The sequence below is a fragment of the Corvus kubaryi genome, unplaced genomic scaffold (assembly GCF_017639235.1).
Source record: "Corvus kubaryi isolate FWS band 111438036 unplaced genomic scaffold, C.kubaryi_AGA036_p1.0 37385, whole genome shotgun sequence".
In the NCBI taxonomy this organism is placed as follows: Eukaryota; Metazoa; Chordata; class Aves; order Passeriformes; family Corvidae; genus Corvus; species Corvus kubaryi.
Window position 1 is genome coordinate 16,952,800 of NW_024581127.1, and position 24,774 is coordinate 16,977,573.

At 33.9% G+C, this 24,774-nt stretch overlaps 1 protein-coding gene across 49 annotated transcripts in view; it reads left to right on the forward strand.

Moving 5' to 3' along the window:
• The window catches only part of RIMS2 (regulating synaptic membrane exocytosis 2), a 452,323-nt gene that overhangs the window by 295,465 nt on the left and 132,084 nt on the right, over positions 1 to 24,774 (forward strand). For 19 of the 49 annotated variants that reach the window (XM_042036214.1, XM_042036190.1, XM_042036194.1 and 16 more), the window contains 8 exons: positions 5,705 to 5,770; positions 6,368 to 6,475; positions 10,249 to 10,314; positions 12,774 to 12,836; positions 16,223 to 16,297; positions 18,702 to 18,773; positions 20,278 to 20,457; positions 21,580 to 21,689. In XM_042036214.1, coding sequence (XP_041892148.1) covers positions 5,705 to 5,770; positions 6,368 to 6,475; positions 10,249 to 10,314; positions 12,774 to 12,836; positions 16,223 to 16,297; positions 18,702 to 18,773; positions 20,278 to 20,457; positions 21,580 to 21,689 — 740 coding nt within the window. Of the gene's footprint in view, positions 1 to 5,704; positions 5,771 to 6,367; positions 6,476 to 10,248; positions 10,315 to 12,773; positions 12,837 to 16,222; positions 16,298 to 18,701; positions 18,774 to 20,277; positions 20,458 to 21,579; positions 21,690 to 22,504; positions 22,538 to 24,774 lie in introns of all 49 variants that reach the window. The other 30 variants (XM_042036210.1, XM_042036188.1, XM_042036189.1 and 27 more) reach the window with 5 other exon arrangements.

The following is a 24,774-nucleotide window of genomic DNA, read 5'->3' on the forward strand; positions in this document are numbered from 1 at the left end:
ATATGTGTCAGCTCAAAAATTCTCTTCTGATAATTGCTATTGTTTCACAATTAAAGTCTTCAAATTGTCAGTTACTATCAGTTGGAACATTTCCAGGATTTCATCTATCCCCGGAGATTAGAAGAAATTTCTATAGAATTGATGTAACAAAAACCATCCATACCATTAGTGGTGAAAAAATTGTTATTGTTTATAAGTAAAGAAAATCTGTTTTTTTCTTTAAAAAATCCAAACTATTAAATAAAACTATTAACTATAATATTTTCTATGAAATGTGGCAGGGGAAGTTACATAACCAGCACTTTATTCTTGAATGTCATTTGACATTTTCTAAGAGTTAAGAGCTTGACTTCACATTTTATTCACATAGTCTGTTGGTGTGATATGTCAGGTGTTTATGAAGCAGCATGGAAAACATTCCACCACAGAGAGCACTAACTGTTGCTTTATTCAGATGAGAATATAATCTTTTAAAATGGTATAACTGGACTCTGGAAAAAGTAACTAGCTGTAGTAGTTGCTTTCCATTGTTGAAATGAGTAAGCTGCTCATAGGAAGTATAGCACACCTTTTCTCTGAACCCACATCCTTTTACTGGTTCCTGGCTCCTTTTCCCTTGAGCAATTCTGTGCTCAACCTTACAGCCAGTTTGATCCCAAGCACAATTTTTTTACTTCATTCCCTGAACTTCATACAGGGAACTACATTCCCACAGTACTTTCCCTAAACTTCATACGGCAGCTTTCTCTTTTCTACCACTTTCAATGACTCTTTCTCCCCTAAATTTCCAACTGATTGACCCAAAGAACCACCTTTTTCTTACTCTGCAGTCTTATTAAGCTAATTTCTATTTTATCACATTGCTAGTTTTTCAGAGAATTGTAACTTGAGAAATTCAGGAGTATTTGGTTAAACGCAAATTCATACTGGTAAAAAAATTATATTTACTTAAAAAAAATTAAATAATTCTGTATTTCTCATACATTTAATTTCCTATTTCAGCTGAAAAAATGTAAAGGAGTGTTACTAAAAATAGAGGATTAAACTATTGGCAATGATACATTATATTACTTTAATTGCAATCAGATAATACACTGGAAAAAGCTGAATATGGGAATAGATAAACAGTGATAGGATGAGAGAAATTTCTTGCTTCAGCTGAGTTTCATTCATGCAGTCTCTAGCAGAAAGGAACACAAAGTCTTGTTTTGCACTCAGAATTATTTATGGATATTTCAACAAGCACAAGGATGTAATAATATTCCAGTACTTCAGCCTTTCCACAGAAACACTTGGGAGACTACTGCCCACTCCAGTAGGGAAGCTGGAATGTCAATCAGATTTTAGGACCTGGTCACAGAGAGTGAAAATTGAAAGGAATAAATTATCTCCTAAATGCCTCTTCTTTGCTATTAAATAAAATATCCCAAGCAGTAGAGAACAGGTTAAACTCCCCTCGCATAGGAAGAACAGAAAGGTGTTCCATGAGGCTCAAGTGAGGCACTTCGTGTGTGTGTTTTCAAGTGTGCTTCTGTGACTCTTCTGGTATGTTAAGTCTGTTCCTGGGTACTAATTACTTCCAATTAGGCAATCTAATCAGTTGCTGAATCACTGATTTCTGTTTTCTTACCCTAATGGCTCACTGATTTTTTATGAATGTGTAGGAAAATGGACACATAGGCGAGCAGTATCAGAAAAATTTTAAGTAATTTTCTGCTCACTTTAAAAAAAGAAAGTTATCCTGTTTACCTATATACCTGGAATCTTGTCAGAACAGTGGAAATCTCTTTTCACCTGATACAGTGTGGAAGGGGATGGGTATGTATGTGTTGTAGTAATGATCATATTGCAAAACTTACAATGCTGCCTTATTAGACTAACTTCATTATTTTAATATAAGTAAAATGAGTTGTTGCTGCAAATTTCCTGTCTATTTATCTGTAACAAAATATGTAATGCTTCATGAATCTGTGAGGATGCATATTATTATGTTCATTTTGCCATACCATCATTTACCATACTTCTGCCGTGGACTACTATAATGTAGGAAGTAAGGAATGTGTGATAAGAGGCTAGAAATGTAAAGCAAGGCTGCAAAAAAAAAAGGTATCCTGGGGTTCTTTTGTCATATTAAAAATCTGACATATCTAAATTTCATCCATGTCTCCATCATCTTCTGAGCATTCCCATGTATATGTGCACATGGGGTCATGATTGTCATTAACAGCTCAAATGATATATTTAGTTTAGATGGAGCTCTGGAACATTACTGGAGTTCTTTTGCACTTAGGAAATGCAAAGCTTAATGTTTTTACTACGTTATGATACATTTACTTCATGATTTTAAGTGGTTTATACTGGATATTAGCCAAATAATGTGGTGTATGTTTCAGTTTTGGACATTTAGAATAAATCATGGGCATTTTTGGTGTTGCTAACATATTTATAAAACCATAAAGAATTTATATTAACCTAAATACATAAAAATGTATAGTAATATATTTAATAATAAAAAAACAACTAGTGTGGTATGGGTTGTGTGCTCAGAAGAAAGATGGCATTTAAGCATTTTGCTCTGCATGTTGAAATACACAAAGCACAGGAAAATATGCTGCTTCAAACTGTGCATCCTTTGACGTATGGGATATCAGTCATTCTCTCATACAGATGTGTAATGGCCCTTTCCTTTCTTTTTGACTAACCATGCCTACTTATGGAAAATATTACTGTGCTTCAATAGAAACCATTTTCAGACAGACACTTGCTTACATGAATAATATCTCTGTAATTATTATTGTAATATATTTAGAGATTTTATGGAAATGCACAAAAATTGTTAGGCTGTATATTCTTGATTTATGATTAATGCCTTGTACTCTGGTAAGTTACTGTGTTGATTCATGGATAGAACTGTGCTTTCGCTTCTTAATTGATCCAGACCTAATCTAAGTTATTATCTATTATCTCCAACTACCTGAAAGGAGGTTGTATCCAGGTGAGGGTTGGCCTCTTCTCTCAGGAAACCAGTGACAGGACAAGGGCAAATGGCCTCAAGCTGCCCCAGGGGAGGTTCAGGTTGGGTATTAACAAATATTTCTTCACTGAAAGAGAGGAGAGTCTATGCATTGGAACATACTCCCCAGGGAAACGGTCGAGTCACCATCCCTGAAAGTGGCCAAAAAACAAGTAGAAGGGGCAATTTACAATATAGTGTAGTGGGCATTGTGGTATTTGGTCAAAGGTTGGGTGTGATGATCTTTGATAGTGATTCTATGATTCTATTAAGAGTTAGATAGCATGGCTAACATGGGCTCTGAAAAAAAAAAGGAGAAGTATGAATAGCCAGTAATTCCAGAGGGTTAGGTCAACTATAAACTCAAGCTTATCCCACTCCTATATGAAGATAAGCAAAGTTCTGGGTGATGAGGAAGCTTATTTTAAACTTGTTAAAAGTTATTGCATATCAAGTTCTGTAAGTGGTTGTATCAAAATGCCCGCTTACTCTGACTCTGAGATCCTGAACTGAATTAAAAAAAAAAAAAAAAAGGGAAAAGGTTGAACTGCCTGCCAGACATTCCCAAGAAAAATTCCCAGAACTTGGTAAGAACACTAGAGTTCTGAGTTTCTAGAAGTATTAGAACAAAACTTGATACCAGAAGTAGGACAATTAACATAGTTTGGTGGAGATATGAAAAGTTGTTAGGACTGAAATCCTGAGCAGAACATGAACTGATGGTGTTTCATTCACATACAAATAAGTGAAGTGAAGAGTTTGGGGTGTTCCTTCTCATGGACAGTAAGTAGTCTACTTGCAAATAGCATGTGCATTTCCATGAATTTCATGTTCTGCAACATATATTCTGCCTGAAGTCCTAGTTTTGTTTAAGACTTTGGTTTTTAAATAATGGCTAAATATATAGTATTTATTAATGTCATATATTTTTCAAAGACTACCAGGAGAACTTGTCAGCAGTTCACTGGAAAGATAAAAGGCAAAGTGAATTGTTAAAATTAAAATGTCATCTGCCAGCTGGAAACGCTTAATTGCTTATTAATACTAGAGCAAGTGTTTTGAGGTGTTAATTCCAGGGTTGCATCTGAGTAATTTAATGGCATATTCATGTGAACGTAGCCTGGGAATGTCCCCATGTAGTGTAGAGAATAAGCTGGTATGCAATTCTTTGCCATCATCATACATTTGCTGTATGCTGCTGGGGGGTAGACTCCTACATTTTTATTTGATTTTTCTTCCTGTGGGTGTCCATATATTCTAACAAAAATTTTAAGTGGTGGATTTTTTTCGGTGTTTCTTGGCAGCATGCTGACTGACAGGCTGTTATGGGTAGACTGCTTTTGATACTTAGGTATTTGCATTAGTTTAAAAGCACTAATAGTTTTTTTGCAGCTTGCAGTGTAAACTCTATGACTATTTTAATAATTATTAGTCCTTCTTCAAATTTTCACTGTACCATGTCAAATTGTGCCCTGTTGAATTGTGTACAGCTCCTCATTCTTACAACAAACTGCAAAGTTTAAATTGCATAATCATGGATTTAAGTTAGTTTTTTATAGTGGTGACTCTGCTTTTGCATTTATTTGACAAGAAGTGAACACAAAGACCTCTTGTACTATACATAATTGACCTAATATAAGGAATATTTTCATGTGGGTGATGGCACATTTTATCCTCATGAAAAAGAGGCAAATATAAGAAGTGTAGGTAATATACCTACTGGTAACAATGTGTTTGATTCCTGGAAAATCATTAATTATAAGGAAATTATAATTTTAAATTAAGAGATGAGAAATAAAAATGGAGAATGAGGTTTTCCATGGTTCTTGTGAAATCAAGGTGGACTGTTGTGATTAGACTTTCCTTTGAAATATCCCAGCTTCAGGGAAACAGTAGTCAATAACTCCTTGTTAATGGTAGACCCCTCTATTTTCCAAATCCTTTTCCCTGTACTGTGTGCATACATTTATATTAAAAGTAAAATAACTTTCTTCTATTTTTGATGATTGGAGAATATCTAGTGTTTTAACAAATATGTTTAAAATGTATACATTTTGACATTGTTTCACAATACAAACAAAATATAAATAACTTAGTTTTATTATTTTGAACTGCATTTGGGGTTTTTTGGCATATTCTGGTACTGATGTTATATTTCTTCATTATTTATTTAAATAATGAAACACTTTCATCTAAATTCACAATATGATCAGTATTAGGAGAACTTAACACTTAGAAACAGGAAAGCTCTGGAACTATGTGGGGACAGATTTCCAAATGGTGGTAGCCTTTCAGACAGACTAGGTAAACTTCTTTCAAAGATATTATTCATACTAGAGTTATAACTGCCTTCCAGCAAGGGAATAGGCAATCTGACTTCTTGAATTGCTTTCAGAGATTTATGCATCTTTTATTCCTAACTGAAATACTGTAGAAAATCCCAAATTTTAGCTATCTTCTTGATCCATAATCTCCCACTTGCTTCTCAGAATAAATACATGAATCATCTAGATAATTTTATCTTTAGAACCATATACCATATATTTTTTTGTTAATAAGTCCAGTGCTCTTAAGCAATGTTTTGTAGGTCCTGTATTCTCAGATTATAATGTGTTCTGTTTTGCAATGTGTGTCATTTGTTCTCCATCTTATTGTGTCATATCTGTATTTTTCTTTCTGCCATCACCTCAGTCATTATGTTACTTTACCTCGTTCCCGGTACACCCAGTCCACAGATCACCATTACAGGGACGTCAGGTATATGTTTTCCTCTGTGTGACTATGTGTGGATAATGCATGTACTTCTATGTACCTACACGTCCACTTATGGTTTTATTTGTCTGTGTATAGTGGTAGAAAACTTAGAAGTTGAGTTAGTATCATCATTAGATTTGATAATGCAGTATGCACACAAACACTGAGTAATTCTTCCTGTGTTTCATTTGAATATTTTTTTCTGCTGATAATCTGTAATTGATGGTCCACAAAGATGATGCTTTATTTACATCACTCTGTCTTTTAGAGAGTATATAAAGAAAATAATTTTAGTCATCAAACACTAATACTTGTTAATACTGTGATTTTAATATTCAGAAAATAATATATGAATGGCTGTGTTAAAGGTTATGATAAAACTGGAGAGTGATACCTTTCTCACAGTCTTGTAGCTCGTGTAGCTGCGAGCCAATATACTTTAATTTTTAAAAGTAGTTTTGCAAAGTTCACCATAGTTCCAGTCATGTTTTGTTCCAGTGTTTTGTTATGTTGCTGACATTGCTTGCTTTTCATGTTGTTTTGTCCTTGTTTCATCATTTTGTTGCTTTTCTTTTGTGTTCACCCATTATGTTTTGGCAGCCAGGATCACACAATGTATCCTCTGTTTTGTGAAGATGCAATCAGATTACTCCGCTCCCGTAAGATGTGCCGTACCTATTCTGAGGGTGCTTACTATGATCTCGAGAGGTATAATTGTTGTGGAGTGTATCATTAGCTCTGCCACACTGACAGTGCCATGTTTGCTCTCCAAACTGAGGATGTGATCTATATTTTAAGAGATAAACACATACAGTAAATAAGTTTTATAATACTCTGGGTATGTATGCATCTAAAACTGACTACTCAGGGCTGTGGGTAAATCCCAAGAGGTGCTGAATAGCTTCACAGAAGCCAGTTTTAAAATAGGTTATATGGATAGTATATGTCTCTGTCTTTTATAACCCTTATTTTTGCTGGAATTTTCCAGAGTGCTTATAGCATTTTTTATTCTCTTTGAAATAACAAGGAAAAGCCTATCTACTTTGAAGTACCCAGAAAGAGTCTTTCTGAAGTCTTATACTTTGCTTAACTGAAAAATAGTGTGAAAAGTAAAAGCGTATGCTTATATAAGCTTACGTTATATGTATTTGTATACTGCATATTCTGTAGTTCAGAATTACTTGTATATATTCATACCCGTGTGTGATTGCAGAACATGATAGTTCCTATTTATACATGAAATGTATGGAGAGAGAATTTGAGCCCATAGCAGTTTCTGTGAAATAATTTGCCACTTGAAATACAGTGGCTTTTAAGGGATGCTGGTGTAGTACTGTAATTAAGATATTTTCAGAAGTATTGCCAAGCAGGAAAAAGTTTAGAGATGTGTGCAAATAGAAATCAGAATATCAAACTGAAAACTGTGAGGCAATAAAAAGGAAGTGGTGACTTCAGATTAGATACACTGGTTGATACAGGTATTGCTTTACTAGAGGGGCCATGTAAAAATTTCCACATCAAGAAGTAAAGAACTCTTGATATATTAACTTCATGACTGCCCTCTGGATATGAGTTCTTCAGAGAAGTTCATTAACGTTCGCTCTGGATTCAGATCATATGTCACCATATTTTTAAGTAAATGTGAAATTACTTTTGGAAGCAGAAACAAAAAAGGATCCAAAATATCCTTCCAAAGAAATATTACTTTTTAAAAATTCTCCAAAGCTGTAGTATATTAGACATTATAGCATTTAGAACTCAGTTAAACATTTGTTTTGAAATGATGCTGTTTTACATGAAACCTAATATAAAGGAAGTGTATAAATTGGTCTGTCCACATGTAGAAACTTTGATAAGGAGAGGGATTTTTGGTTTGTTTTCTTAAAATGCATGATGAAATGTGCTCATTTGTGTGCTATTTCAATAATTAATTTTTATATACTTTTTTTGCCTTAGATATATAGTCTGATTTGCACTATCTGAACCTGTTTCAGATTGCTGGTTATGTCTGTGACTGTTTGGATATTAGTGGAAGTTGAAGCTCTTCTCAATTTGTCTTACTTTAAGGTTCTTGACTTGTAAATCTTAATCTTTGTTTCTGAAACTAATCTCTCAAAGTAAAATCAATGGTAAAGGGCAAAAGTAACAGTACTTCATAAAAATGAAAAAGCTGGGATTTAAGCAGTGAGAAAGTCTTTTCCAGGGATTTATGGAACAGAAGGCTATTAAAGCTAATTCTGCCTGGGATCAGAAATGAAAATCTGACATGAAGTGGAATATTTCTAGCTCACTGTTAGAACAGTATCTTGAGATTCCTTGGGCCTAGAAACTGATCCTGGATTCTGTGATCCTGTTGAGTCCAGGCTGCCTGTGGGTAACATTAGTGTTCAAGTTACTTGAATCATCCCACCAGATATGCACTCCTCTGAGTACCCCACAGCCACAATCATAGTGCCTAGCTTTTTATCCTTTTGGTCTTTCTGCATTCTAACAGCAATTTAAGGACAATTAATAGCATAATTGTTATCCAGTTCCTCCTTGCACATTGAAAAACACCAATTAATTTTCTATTCCCCATTTTTATTGTAAATATATGAAAAATTACTTTTTAAACAATATTCCTCTTTTATCTTTACTCTTTTTCCCATATAATGCTTACTCTAAAAAGCGTTGTTTTGTAGGCCAAGGTGTTATTCCTGTCTTCTTTGTTCCACCTTCTTAATCAATGTCTTGTTGATGTGAAGCAACCACATCTCTTCCTATCTTTGACTTTATTAAGCATATGAAACAACTTTCCAGTTTCCACTATTCATCAAAATAGAAAATATTGTTCTGTACAGTCCAGCATTCAGGAAAGAGTCTCTCATCTGGGACAGAGAGTTTTTTATCTTATATCACTCTGAATCCACCAGAGTCTGTGTCCTGCAGGCAAATATATTGTATTGATATGTTAGTCAAAATTACTTGCCTTTGTTATTCATGGCTCCTTTCATTGCTTATCTTGTGGTCATTCACAGCCAGACCATTAACTTGTGGTCTCTTCTAGCATTTTTTTCTTTTTTTTTTCCCCACAGAATGACTACTTGATTCTTTTTCATCTTTTCTCTGCTGAAGTTTGTTTCAGTTACTGTTTATCAGATGTTACAGACTTTAGTTCATTAGTTCTAGGACACATTGACATTATCAAAAATCTTAATTTCTGAGGTCATTCTTAGGTTATGGCATTCATCATTTTGTCTTTCTGATAGCTCCCCCCTTTTGAAGGAATCCAGCTCTTTCCCTCCCAAAGGAACGGCAGCATTAACAAGATACAAAATGTCAAATGACAAAATGTCATGAAACAGATGTTAATTAAAACCCATGAATGTTCCCATTTCTCCTCATACCTCATGATATAACATTCAAGTTGAGTGGGTGAAATATTGTGTTCTGAAATGGGAAAAACTGTGAAATATAATATAAAGATACTTATTCCAGCATATGCCTAAGAAAGGCAATAAGCACCTGTGCATCTTCAGTGACTTCAGAGCCCTTAGGACCTGGGGTCTTCTCAAGAACATCCTGCTGCTCAGTAGGGCCCCCCAAGTTTCCTTGACTCTTCAATGTTGTCAGCACGGTAGCACCAGCTGGTGTCTGTTCACACTGCTGCAGCTACTCACACTGAATGTACACAAGACACCATGGCTGGACGTGTTGAGCTCTACTTACACTTTTATTTATATCCCCCAGTTCAGAATCCTATAGTTCTATTATATATAGGGCTAATTCATATCTGTAAGTCCCACATTTTAAATTGTCTGACACACACGTTGTCACTGACAAAGTAAGGTTCTCAAGGTTCTTATCCTTATGTTTAAAAAAAATATTAGCAATTTGTTCCAAATAAAAATATGCTGAAAACCTCACTGTATGAAATCCTTTGTCAACTTACCTACCTCAGAGCTCAGCTTAATCAGCAAGAACACCACACTATGTGCTATTTATTTTTTCACTTAGCCTTTGAGTTTAGTGTTTGTAAGTCCATAAAAGCTGTTTGGTGTATGTTTTGTGCAGGATGTGAGGTTTATTTAAGGCAGAATTTCTGTTGTTTCACTTAAGGAAGTTAGATTTTGCTTCTGATTTTTCATGACTTTCGTTTTACCCAGAAGAAATTTTCTAACATCCATATCCTATTTTTGGTGAAAATTCTCAGTTGCTCAACTACTGGTTTCCTGTCAATGTAACTTTTTCCTTCTATGAAATATGTGTGCATTCATCAAATGTTCTTAATATGTTGTTAATTATTTCTGAATAGAAATTGAAAGCAGAAGTTTAAAATTTTATATATCTATATATTTTAATATATGTTCAGAGTATACTGCTGAATTGAACATAAAAGTGCTCTATCTTCATTCCATCTTATAAAAAAGTAAGGGTATACATAATGAAAAAAGCTCCCTCTAAAATGTCTGAAATATCTGTGCTATTTATTTCATATTCAGGAGGACTAGGCAGGAGAGAAGAGTGCCTAATTCATATTATGATGACGCAGCCTATACTCCTGAAAGGTATTTTAATTTATATAGTAAAAATAGATAGAGTTGAGTAATAAATTTTTATGAACCAGAGTCAAAAATTCTAATTGGCCTAGACTAATGATATTTAAATTTACAGTGCACTTTATGCCATATTTCTCTAAATACAGAACAACTAACCTCCATAGTTTTAAGTACCTAATTTTCTTTTCAGCCCTCCATTAATTTGACTTTGGATTCTTTTTAAGTTTAATTCTTAACTTGAAAAATTTTTTATTCATTAGATGTGGGAGGAAAACAGAATAGTACAGAGGAGCTTAGGTACAACTGAATATTTTTTTCTCAACTTAACTGCACCATAATTCTAATGGCTAACCTTTTCAGTCACTAGGAGTGATTCTAGGGCAATTTAGAGTCCCCAATTTCATTCTTTCAATAATCTGAGTACCTTAAGATGGTGCTCAGTTTTTAACATGTTACTGCTCACAATGACTGACCAAACGCCTTCAAATTGGTTTTGAGTATTTGCTGTGCTAGGAACCAAAGTACTATTGTTCTTCCTAAATTCTGTTATGCATATAATGTATCATAGTGAGCATAATATAACTAAAATCTGACATGTAATCTGAAAAATTTTGGTGTCCCTGGAAATAGTTTTTTGATAACAGCTTTTCATGTTTAAAGAGCTAGGCTAAAAGAGAAGGAAATTTGAAGAAAGGAAAAAATCAATGTTCCTCTCCCTCTTTACAATTAGATGTTTTATATTTCTCTGTCCATTTTTAAGTAAATGTCTGATTTTTGTCTATGCTATGGGAACAGTTAAAGCAGGGATTTTTTCCTAAATAGTAGCAAGATTTTTTTTTTTAATGTGATTACAATTAATAAATACAGTCATATTAAAAAAAAAGTGCACTGCAATTTTGAACCCATATTTATGTATTTATGGTGTCTGCAATAAAGTGGTTTTAGCAAAAAATGTTATTTAAAATACTGGTTAACTGTAGAGAGTGGCTTCAGTTTCGAGGATATGGATTATCAGGGACAGTGTAAAGATATACCTGTCATTCTCCAGCAGTATTTTAATCTATATTGGATTAAATCTAAATCTAATCTAAAACTTAATTAGATTAAACTAAAGTGACTTTCATTCAGCCATTGATCTGGCTATAAACCATGCAAAAAAAAAAAAAAAAGCCCTTCCCCATGCCATCCAATTGGACATAGAAGAAACAAGGGCAGCTGATTTACATTCACATATATTGCATCCCATATGGTCTTCCCTCAACATAATGACCAGGAGATGTTGGGTTATTAAGTTTGTAAGCATATTGCAAAACCCTCAGGTTCTGCAGTATGAAAGTTTGGAGAAAAGGCAGTCAAGCGAAAAATACTGCTGGGATTCCCAGGAACAGATTCATGAAAATTCTTGGATCAGTGTATTCAAGCCATTAAAAAGTTTGTCCTTTAGCCTATGGTTAGTATTTTCATATAATATTATATTACATATGTAGGAATATTTTTGTCCAAATTTATAATATTGAGGTCCCTTGATTATTTCTGATAATCCCTGTCTTCTCACTTACTGTCATGTGGAAATCACTGAATAGTGAGAACATGGGAGTTGCAAGACTTTACCCTAGCAAGATCCTGAAAGTACAAAACTCCAGATATTTAGTTGAGACTCCTTAACCAAATGGTGAATGATTTGTATCTAGTTTTATTGTACTGGAGTAATGGCACATAAACAGTTTATTCCCTGATTTCTTAAAGCAGCCTTTTTTGTGGCATTATTTCTTTTTTCAATGGTTCTTCTTAAGATAAAATACTTCTATATGTGTTTTATGTTGTATTCAACTGATTTTCTGAAGTGATGCTGCAAATGCTTGGGCAGCCCCTATTCAGTACTTGGAAGAATAATACCACAATAAAATTTAATTATTTTTCAGTGTTTAATCATTGAAGTGAATTTTCTTCTGCTTCTTACATAGCTGTGAGAAACCAACTACTGTATCAAATAGAAAAAAAAAGATTACAATTGGAAAGGTCATGTATTTAAAGTTAAAAGCAGTATTTTAAACTATTAATGCATATAATGTTATTTTTGTTAATGTTTTATCTCCACAATTACTTTTAAATTATTCCACAAACTCAATAGCCATTGAAAACATGAAGACATTTATGTACAAAAAGATAAGGGATCAATTAGTCTTTATGGAACTGAAATTCATGGCTAAACTGCTGAAAAGACTAGAGGTGAAATATAATAATTGTATCAGGAAAAAAGCCCTATAAACTTCTTCTTGGTGTATGGTTTTGAAGAAGTTGGTTTTCTTCATACTTGAAAGAAAATATCAAATGTACAAAATTATTTGAAAACATTTGGAAATCTTCCCATTTTGTTGAGAAATGGTCATGTCACATGAATTAGAGTGCTAATAATAGTAATACATAATTTTTTAATAACACTTCTTTATTTTAACTGCATTGCAAAGGTGGTACAATGGTGCAAGTTCATGGGCAGATGATATAGTCAATGGTTCAGCTGAAAAATATGGGTAAGTAAAGAGTGTAGTGTTATAGATAAAACTAAAATGTATTTTGAATCTTTATAATAAGAGTTCATTTATAATTGTACCAAATTTATTCCTAATAAATGTATTTTTCTTGATGTCTTTCTTTCTTGACTCAGAACTAGGGCATTTATGTCCTAGTCTTTTTTCCAAGATTAAACTGTTTTATTCATTTACAAATAGAAAAAGAACATTAATAATGTTTGAAATATTTTTAAAACATGTTCTCACTGTTCAGGGCTGTTTTAATAAAAAAGGGCTTTTTTACTGATAGTACCTGCCTACATTTGCAGTGTTGAGGAATGTGTCTTTGAGACCTAATACTTTTTTACTTTCAGAAGTAATCCCAGTTCTATCTGTCCAACCTATCTTTCTTTGTGGTTGATGCATAACCCATGCAAAGTGCTGTGAGCCTTACAATCTTTAGTTCTTCCCAGTTGTAGCTGGCTTCTGATCAAGAAAGCACACAAATTTTCCTTGCTTTTAGTTCGTTGACTTTACTGCTTCCCTCTCATTTTCTTCTTGCTCTTGCAAGAATTTTCTTTATTTCTACCTCCTTCCTTTGTGAATGTGAACAGAGAACATAAGCAACTGTTAAATTGAAACTTAGAAGATCTGATAAAACCCAGAGTTAATGCATCAATATTTTGATGCAGGCTTCTCTCTTCTTTAGAGACGAGGGATTTGTGAGGGTCTTTTGGCTAAACATCAGTGCGGTTGCAGAGACTTGAGACCATGTATCTTCTCTAGCTGTTTGAACCACAGTGCCACTGTTCATTGGCTCTTCATTTTTAAGCATACGGCAAGGGCCATACTTACTACTTCATCTTGGAAACTGCACAAGTGTACTGAAAAGGAACAGCATTTAAAGAAGGCTGAAAAGTGCTTAGTATAACTAAAACTTTTGCTTTTGATAGTCACATTAAATACTCCTGGCTTACTTCTCTCTTCTTACTTTTAGTCCTGAATAGATGCTAACATAGGTGAATATCAGGGTTAAATATCTAAAAATAGATTTTTAACTTGAAAAAGAAATTTATTTGCTACTACTCTCTGTCTCCATTTAAATTTAGCTCCAGAAATATTTGGGAAAAGAAATAAAAGATAAAATCATTTATTGTGAACCATTATGACTTTTAAGTAAACCATAAGGCATAGAAAACACTTTAATAGAATAAAGAAATGGATCAGATTCTGTACAGACAATGCACTGAGAGAATGCCTTTAACAGAAACTGAATGCTATTTTGCTCATTCATAGTTTAAGAACTTAAAAGATAATAAAGTTTTACATACCTGCTCCTGTTGGAATGATCTAATTGAAAATCTGGTCTCATCAAGAGACAAAACTCTTGATGTCAGAGAGGTCAGAATTACAGGTCTGTTGCCAAAAGTTAAGAAGATAAACACGTAGCTGCAGTATGTGTAGACAATAACTGCATAGATACAACTCTGGTTGTGGTCATTTACTATTTAAATATCTGCCATAATATTAGTGCTTAAAAATGTCACTGAAGGAAAAAAAAGCCAACTATGTATATGTGCCATGTAGAAATAAAGTTATATTTAAGATCTGAGGAAAAAGTCCCACAAAATCCAAGAACTGAGTACTTGTCGTATTTTGCATTTAGTACTTCACTTTAAAAAGGCATATTTCAGTACACGCTTACTTTTAAGCCTAAGACTACTTCAATTGATTAGTCTATAGGTGCTCTGCTGAACTACATTTGAACATTCAAGCCCTGCTAGGAGATTCTTCCTTTTCCTTGCTTCCTTCTCAAGATTCTTTATGCATTGTCTTATATACCACTAGACTTCTGTCATGAAACACATGTTAATTAAAACCCATGAATGTTCCTGTTTCTGCTCATACCTTATGATATAACATTCAAATTGAGTGGGTGAAATATTGTGTTCTGAAATGGGAAAAACCGTGAAATATAATATAAAGCTAAAAGTGTTATATTTTGGAATATTTCCAGTACTTTAATGGAGGTTTAGATTATTATCTGGAATCACTGCAGTAGATTCAGTTATAGAACTGAGCTGGGGTGAAGGAGAGGAGAGGATTTCAGCTCTCATCTTTGAGAATTTTGAATTCCCAGCTTTTGAATCCTAATTAGCTTTATCATAATCTTCTGCTAATCATATCATGAACACAGAGATGTGTATTCCTGCAGGGTGATTCTCTTATATGTGTCAGTTAGGGGTCTGTGTTAAAGATGATGAAAGTTAGAAGTAGTTGGCAGAATACAAGATGCTATGTAAGGCAACTGGCTGTATAACTGAAAATGTACATTGCAAGTACCAAAAGCAATAAAGTAAAAAACTTTACAATTTTTTTTTTACAGATAAAAAGGATATGAAATGCATATCATTTCAGTCTTAATTATCCCAGGTTTTACATTACTTACTGGTTTTATTGATATTTGATTGTAATAGCTAGTATAAACCTCTAACTGCATCCACAGAATCATAAAATAATTTGGGTTGGAAAAAACATTGAAAAAACTGTCTGCTCCAACTCCCTGTGTAAAGCAGGACTTTGCTATTTCTCATCACAGATATCAATGACAACACATACTTTGGAGAGTAAATTTCAACAGGTTTAGATAGATATGCTTTCCTTAAGCATTTTTATAATTGTACCATGCCATGTGTTATCATTAGATATGTTGACAACAAAGTCACCAAAGTGACTGCAGTGCGATGTCCAGATACCTGAGCAAGCTGTAAGCAATTGAATTTCTGTAGCTGTAGCAGAACACAGGAGTGTGGAGCACAATGTGCCTGGGATCATAGCAGAGTTCTCTGCTTTGTTTTCTTAGCTGAGTTAGTAGAGTAGTTCGGACACTGGCATGTTACAGTTTAATCATACCTTTGAGTGGCATGGAGATATACTGGTAGTTATCACATATACCACAGGGTAATATGCATGTGACTAGATCATATCAGTGTATGGATGCTTGTATATATGTGTATATGTATGTGTGTATATGTGTGTGTATATATATATGTGTGTGTATGTGTTACATTTATAAAAACCATTATAGAATATTACAGCAACCAAAATATCTTGTTTTACTTTTCTTTTAAACCAGAGTACCCAAAAGCTTTACATTTCTGTCTTTTAAAAACTATAGAGGCACATAATTTTATATTAAGTTGCTTTATGAGTATAGATGAGTTATTTGGTGAGATATCCTGTCACCAGTTTGTCTAGATATTTGGCAGTGTACTGCTCCTTCCCATTTTCCATTGCAATATTTATGACTCAAATTTAAATTTGCTTGGTACTAGAAATCTGATTTGTTTTTAGACATGTTTATCTATGTTATGCTAACAGAGGATCTTGTGTCTGTGACTAAACAGCAAAGTTCCTATAGCTAGTAGAAGAATAACATGTCCAAGGATTGAAATCCAGCAGCCGTCCACAGACACTGACAGGTATTGCCATTGTATATTAGCTGGAGTTTGAAATTATAATAATTAGAAAGTGTATTGTTGCATTTTTCTTGTTCTGTTCAGTGTTTCTAGATGAAAAAGATGCACTAGGAGCTGAATTGTAGTGTACTGTAATCCTACAACAATTCTATTTTTATTTCTTCAGGTTTTTGTTACAAGAAAAACCTAATGCTAAAATGGTGATTGGCATGATCTCATAGTTTGTACAAAGTAAAAGAATTTGACGTGGGCTTTTAAATAAATTGTTTTCAGTCATTTTGGGGGAAAAAAAAGTTCTATTTGTTATGTAAGCTTTTACAATTGCTTACTGTTGGAAAATGTTAATCTTTTATAAAGCTTTCTCTTTCCATAAGTTTAGATCAATGACTATAATTATTTGTTGAAAATTCTTTTTATTTCTTAAGAAAAGTAACAAATCTGAGAAATTAAAAATCAGAAATTATTATTTTCTGCATTGGGAAAAGAGTTCACATTTGAAATTTTCAGTATATATATATATAAAAAAATGGAGATAAATCAGTATATAAAATAAAATTTGGTAGCACCTTTGCTTAGGTACTATAGCAACTAGAGTTTACAGTGGTATCTAAATAATATTAGATTCTAGTTCTAATGGGTTTGGAATAAGCAGTTAGACTGAATACTCACAGAACTTTCTGTGTAGTGACTTACAGAGAGCTTAAACAGTCTCATAGTGATTGGCTTGCTTGGTTTAGAAGCAAACACTGCTGTACCCATTCCTCAGAATAGGGGACAGTTATGCTTACAAGTCTTGCAGACTTTGACAAGGAGATCAGCTGTCTACCATGCCTGTCTTCCCTAGCAAAGGTAGAAGGGTGCTAAAATAGGCTGTAAATGGAGGACAGCATTTTTTGACATTTCATTAACTGTATTTTCAGAATGAAGAGTCTGTTAGCAAAGGTAAACAGTGCTAGTGTACATGAAAATACTATATGGTTGTTGAATAGTTTAACTAAGACTACCATATTTCCCTCTTTAAAAATCAGTAATTCCTATGATACAATTTGTAATGAGAAAAGAAGAAAGTTTCATCTAGGTTATTTGTAAGCGTAAGTCTTTAAGAATGATAACTGAAAAGTTAGAAACTTCCATTTTTAATTTAACTTCCTCCCATAATTATGGCTGGATTTTGATATTCATGCATAATTGTATACAGTGGTAAGGGAGGAGTTTCACTGCCCAAGCAGCCTATCTGAATGATAGTTTTCCTATAAAAGGGACAGTTCCTGAAGACTGGGATCATGCAGTACATGTGTTTACTGTTAAAAAGGATAAAATAATAAGTGAGGATGAAGACCGGACAGTAAAACTATTTTTTGAATTGCTCTTTATATGTGTATGATGTAGAACCACAAAGTGAAGCTTTCAAGTGGAAAACTGTCCACCTGAAATAGCCTCCATTTGCCATAGTGGTTACTGAGAGGATTGCAGCCTGTAGCCTGGAACCTGAGGATGACAACTCAGTTTAACTTCAGGACTCACTCTTCAAATCCTTTAGTCTACAGAACAGCATTGCCAAAACTTCAAAGGTTTACTGCCAAAATGCACCCTCTCCTTCACTTCTGGGAACTCCTGGTTGTTTTTCCATTTTAAGTAAATGCCTGCTGCAGATTGTAGCAAACTGAATATTTATATTAGCTATTAAGTGTGAAATTTTTGAGGCCTTTATCTGTTAGCATAGTGGTTAGCTAGACTGGCTCCATGATGTTCTGTAGAACATAAAACCTGCCCACTAAGCCATTAGTATTGATCCTAATGGTAAAAATGCCTCCCTCTTTCTAATCAGGCAATAGGTCAGACCCCTAATATCCTAAAAACTACTTTTTGTACCTATAGAGCTAAAGAGAATGAGGCCTTAAGAGTAACAAGTGGGAGCTGTAACTTCTCATGAAGTCTTTATGAGAAGCATGTGGTTGCTCTCACCTGGTCCTCTGTATGTCTTACTGGCTGTTGGAAGGAGAGAGAAATAGAATATGGAATGATACCCTTACCATATTCCTCAGTCCCTGCTGCTCCAGCAGTCCTCCAGCAGTCACTGACAGGGGAAATGCTGACAGACCCAAAAAAGTCTTTGTGGGCTCATTAATATTCTTAAATATGTGGATAAAAAAGATAAGAGTGAGTTTTCCAGACCTTGATATTGTTATTTTTTTGTAATTCTGTTGAATTTGGGATTTTTTTTTTCTCGGGATTTATTCCCATAGTCAAAGAATGTATTCTGTGGTCATTTCTTGCCATCATGCAGATGGCTGACATTTTTCTCACCTTCCATAACGCTGAAACATCTCTTACACAATTACGTAAACTAAACAACATTCCTATCAAAGCTAAGGTTGTGTTTCTCTGTCTGTCAACAATGTAAAAGAAGCGAGACAGTGGATATTTTTGCTGATGAAGCTTCCCATTCAGAAACAGAACTGATAGAGGAAGAAGTGAGGTAATTTTGATGTGGTTTTGTGCCAGGCTCATTGTACTTTTCCTACAGTCTTTAGTGCCTCAGCTTACAATTACCATTTATGTGTCTCGCTGTGGTGTGTTTGCTTGTTAGGAGCTTATAGATGTAGGTTCATGATGTATGGTATTATTCTGAATTTGTCTGTGGCAATTCCTTCATATGCTCTAGGAGTCAAATTATGACCTCATGGAAGGCCTGAAAAGACATTGCTTTTAATGAATGTTTTATAAAAGCATTCAGCAAGGTTAGCCAGTATACTCCTTTTCAATGCCTTTAGAAATAAAATGCTGTCACTAACATAAAAGTCTTCATAATGACGCTGTGGTATGTCTCTCTCTTTTTTGATACTAATTAAAATTTGACTTCTTGTTACACTTAATCACCATCGAGCCACTCATTGTATTAACTGACTTCATTGTAAAATGCATGACTTCGCTCAAGGAAAAGTCCTGAAGGGTACACATTCCCCATCTGTATTCTGTTATCTGCTCAGTTACTCAAGGAGAGCTGGGAGGAGTGTGATTTTAATAAATAGCTCCATTAGGGCATGGATTTTACTTTTAAAATTGCCTTGATTTAATGTACCTGAGGATATTGCTAGCAAATATTACTCCTTGAAAACAGACCAAGTACATTGTGAAAAAAGGTGGGGCTTGATTAATTTCTGAAGTTAATGGCCTGATTAATTGGCTAAGATAGTAGAAGACATGACTGTTTGATCAAGAAATTCTCTTTTACTCAGTCTAATTTCTTCCCATTGCATCTCTAACAATAACTTTTTCCACTGCTGTTTTGGTACAGTCCTGTAGGCTGTGGGTTAAAAGAATTTTTAAATTACAAATCAAATTTTTATAGTTGTTGGAACCTGTGTAAGTACTAATGATGTACATTTTCATCTGATTACAGTCTGAGCACCACATACGAATCTATCACTATAGCCTAGCCTATATTATAACAGACATCCTCAAGTCTAGTAACAGTTAACAGTGCTACATGGTAATTATAACATCTAGAATGTGGACTTTCCTACAAACAAGAGTGCTACCTCTAGAGAGAATGCAATCTGTAAAAAATCTGTAAAAATCTATTAATATGAGGAATAATGCACAATTAAACTGCACAATTAATGAATCCTTAGCTTTAATGAGACTTAATATTATGTCAGCTACTCTTTTATTCCCAGGTTCATATGTTAATTGAGAAAACAACAATATTTTAACCCAAAAATTGTCAGGAAACAGACTATTGCATGGATAGCTATTACTGAGACATTGGAAACATTTCAGTCCATTTATCAAGAGTATGGAGCAAGTCAAATCATATGTGTAAAAAACTGTATGTTATCAAGAAGTTATCTCAGAAAATTTATTCCCCCTAAAAATGTATATAACAATATGATTTGCTCCAAACCAGTATCATGCAGCATATTTTATAATTAATAGAAAAGTCAAAGTTCAACTGAGCTGCTTTTTGACTAACATTACAGGAATTGTGAAGCAGCAGATAGAGAGCCATATCAAAGATCCAGATCAACAGAGCAACGTCCTGTGCTAGAGCGGACCAACTCCCGCTCCCGATCCACAGAGCGTCCTGACTCAAACCTCATCAGGTCGATGCCTTCATTAATGACTGGAAGATCTGCCCCTCCTTCACCTGCCTTACCGAGGTGAAACAGACAAATCAATCAGACTAAACCCCTTCTGCCCCACCAGCTCACCATTTTATTTTCCCAGTAGCTAAGTGGTATCGCCTCATCCTTAGCTGATCACTAGCAGCAATAGATACTAACCCGTTCAGTGCGAACACACTATTTATATTCTACTCTGGATATAATGGTGTGGCTACCATTGCAAATTGCTTGCTAACAGTATTTAACTACATTTGTTTATGTTTTCTCATTTGTCAGGAATCCTGGATGGTTTCCACATAAAACACCTCATAACTTTCATATTCTTCTCTTACAGAATGAGAAATTATTTGTGTTCATCAGACATTGCTTATGGAACAACCATCATAACATCAAATGAAACTATTTTTTTTAAAAAAAGTTTCTTTAGATGCACTGTACTAACTTTGTCAATTACTTACCATTTTAACCACCATTTTCTCTGACTACATTTTACTGTGCCATAGTCTGTATTGTTCCTGTTTGAGTACCCCTGATTGATATTGAGGATTTCTATACATTATTCTTAGTTTAAACAAACATAATATGATAACAAGATGAGCACATTTTGGTCTATATCGTGTTCAGGAAAGCCTCTCTTTATTTTAGAACTGCTGAGTACATTCTTTCGTTTTCTGAAAGTTAGAGTTAGTATCAAATCCCCAGTGAGAACTGAGTCAAATATCAGTGTCTTTTCTCAGTTTATTACTTTGTTTAGACAAATCCATGTACTCTCATTGCAACTCAAAGGTGATTTAAGAAAATACAAGCTGAGTAAAGATAATTGAATTTGACTTGTGAATAAATTTATGTGTGTGTGGCTATTATATCCACATGCACATGAATATGCATACAACACATTTTCTGGCTTGACTGTGGGAACAAGCATCTTATGGGAACAGCTTATGGAAGCATCCTCAGCGTTAGTTTGGCTTCCTTTTAATTGAGAGATTTCTCTTTTTAATCAGGTCTTTTTCTGAAAAGAGATAATAGTTTCCCTCTGGGACTGCAAGGGTCCCAAATGATGTAAAGTCTACTTAGTCATGTTATCAGTTCTTAATGATATTTAGGAATGAATTTGTATTTTAATGGTTGTGGTTTGTTTTGATATGTGTCTCATAGGTCACATCCTCGAACTGGGTCTGTCCAGACAAGTCCATCAAGTACTCCAGTAGTAGGGCGAAGGGGCAGGCAGTTACCACAGCTCCCACCAAAGGGGACGTTGGAGAGAAGTAAGTGCATGGTTTTATCCTTAATGATGCTCCCAAATTGCTCATGAAAGTCGATTATATTTATTAATTTTCTTTTGCCATGACAGTTGAAATCTCTTGAGTTTTGGTGTACAGAATTAGAATTTGGTAGTGGTATTGCATTTTTTACTCTGTTTTTTTCTATTATGTTTTAATATCTACAATACTCTTGGCTGACGTGAATAATCAGTAGTATAATGCACATGAAACAAGGTGGACTATTAGCATGATCCTGTTCCTTTTGAACTCAGTAGGTGTTTTGTCATTGACTTCAACAGGCACAGGAAATTATCTTTAGTATGTTGTCTAGTGACAGAATTCTGGCTCTTTTGGGAGTCAGGAACCTAGCTGATCACTTGTAGGTTCACATGGAGTGTATTACAGATTGCTAATATAAAACCTCTGCATCTTGAAACAGGAAGAGCAAGAAGACAGGTAAAAATCTTTAAAATTAGAAATGTCAGGTATTTAATGATTCACGTTTTACTGCTACTGTAATTGTGCTTCTCTTTAATGTCTATTAAAAGCACTGGTTGATGGAGACATTTCTGAAATGTTTAGAAACAGGTATATAAATGCATTTTTGATAGCAGATACATTTTCACCCTTCCATTTCTAGTAACTAGATGTGCTGTGCAAAATCAGTCTAAATGGCCATGTACGCTCATTTTTTTTAATCCTTCTTAACATGTATATTGTATCTTTTAAAAAACTTCTGTTGTTTTTAACCCCTGTGCTTTGGTTCCTTTTTTTTGTTTGTTTTTGTTTGTTTGTTTTGGTTTTGTGACTTTCCGTAGACAATGGAGACAAGGAGATAGAATCTTATGAAGGTCTGTACATAAAGAAGGACTTGTTTTTCACCTGAAAGCCTTTTTCAGAGGCTGTGTAGGGAAAAACAAACCCAACTGCAATTGGTGTTACTTGACTGCACATAGTCAGAATTATTGTCATATGATTTAGTCTTTATTTTTAGACCTGTGGCTCATAAATTTTACAGGATTCTACATGAAAAAAAGACAATATAAATAATACTATCTAAATATGATTGTCATTAGAAAAGTACCTAGACATATACCCATTTCTAAAGACCTAGAATTTACCCTATGGCAAATAAGAGCATTTTGGCAGTTATGTATGTACACTTCCGGGATTAGCAGGTATTCAGGCACATGTTTAAGTATAAGCATTGGAGGATATTTGACATGTTTTATGTTAGCCATACATTTACTCAGAACAATGTTTTTATTGCAAATATGCTACAGTGTGATACATTTGCTGAATTGGTAGGCGATTTTCAAATAATATGTGAACAAAAATTAATTGAATTAAAATAGTCTTTCAAAAAGTTAAAATATTTTTGCTTAGAATAAAATTCCCTTATATTTTATAGTATTAAAACCACTTAATTTACTTAATAGCAAGCCACAAGATATCAATTGCAGTCCTTGGTTATACCACTGAGGGTCTTTATGTAGTATTACTGTGTTTGTCTCATCAGACTTTTTAATTTAGTATTTCAAATATTTACAGTATTTCTTTTCATTTTGGAAACAAAACTTCATGAAAAGAAAACTCCTGTTTTCTCAGATCATCACTCTATTATATTAATTTCTTTGTTGTCTTATGTGTTGTGAATTGCTTCTTTGAAATACAGTCTAGATATTCCAGGAAATAATCACATCTAATCCCATGATGTTTGCTGTCATTGCTGTATATGCTTTTATGTTTTACCACTCTTCCCTGCTCTTTGCTTAGTGTATCTATTTAGACTGTGAGCTCCTTAGAGCAGCAATTGTGAAGTACTGCATATTTTTACTGTGTTTGATTAGAGAGGGTACCAGTCTTATTTATTACTTACATCGTAGGTTCTATAGAGAGAAATGTAACAAATACAATAAAATAATTATTTTTTATAGGAGTGCTAGAATTGTTTCCTCTGGTAAGTACTGCTGAGACTTGAGGAACTCTGTTTTTACTCGAAAACTGAGTAATATTTTCCTTTTACTTTGTCTTTTGAAAAAAAGCAGTCTTTTGGAAAATCTGGGTTATGGAAAATTTCCAGATCCACAGATGTTGATGTTCTAACAGACAATCAAAGCATCATCAGTGACTCAAGATACACTAACTCAACACATTTCATATTGAATTTACACATATAAAGATAGTAAACACTCTTAAAAACAGAATCCATAGATACAGCTTTCATAGAGCATTCTATGTAAATTTCTGTCATGAATTAAGAGCTCATATTCTAATACCAATAGAGTTCTTCTTTGAGGCCTTTTCTGTCCTTCTTTAGGATTTTCTAATAATTTTCTTTGAAGGGAGCAATAATTTTCTTTATAAAGGATAGTGCTCTGCAAGAACAGCAGATTACCTAACTTCGTTCAGTGACAGAATGTAATTAAGATTAATAGCAGCCTTTTTACTGTGGAGAATTTTGCAGAAAGTTATTTTAGGCAAATTAAGTACCAGTTAAAAAACCTGAAATTTAATAGAATCGGAAACACTGACTACCATAGAAGGAGTGTATGTTGTTATTTAACAAATATACCATCATTAAACCTGAAAGTTTTGTAGATATTTGAGTAGGTTTCAATGCTTTTTTTTAAGCCCAAGTGATAATCAAAACTTTTGTGCGATGTTGGGAAGGCTATATCACCATACCAAAAAATGTTATCACAGAGTAGTCCTTTCTGCTCTTGCAGAACACATACTTGACTCAAATGAGAGAGGTGTTTCTATATTCCATGGAAACGTGCTGTGAAGGTTAAACTTTTTTATTTTGAAATCAAGGATTTTATTGTTGACTAGATTAAATCAAAATAAAACTGATGAAAAGAGTTAGTAAAAGATACCTTATAGACAACGATGAATTGGAAGTCATCTCAGCTTTGTGAAAAAGAGGGAAAAACTTATCTGCTGTGGACTCCTACAGTGGTCTCATATTGTTTGCATGCATTTGAATAATCTGTATTTCTTACAAGGTTGTAACTGCATACCTTTTCTTTAAATGTAGTAGAAATGCCATAACTCAAGTAGAAAGAAGGGAGTAATTTGCTGTTGG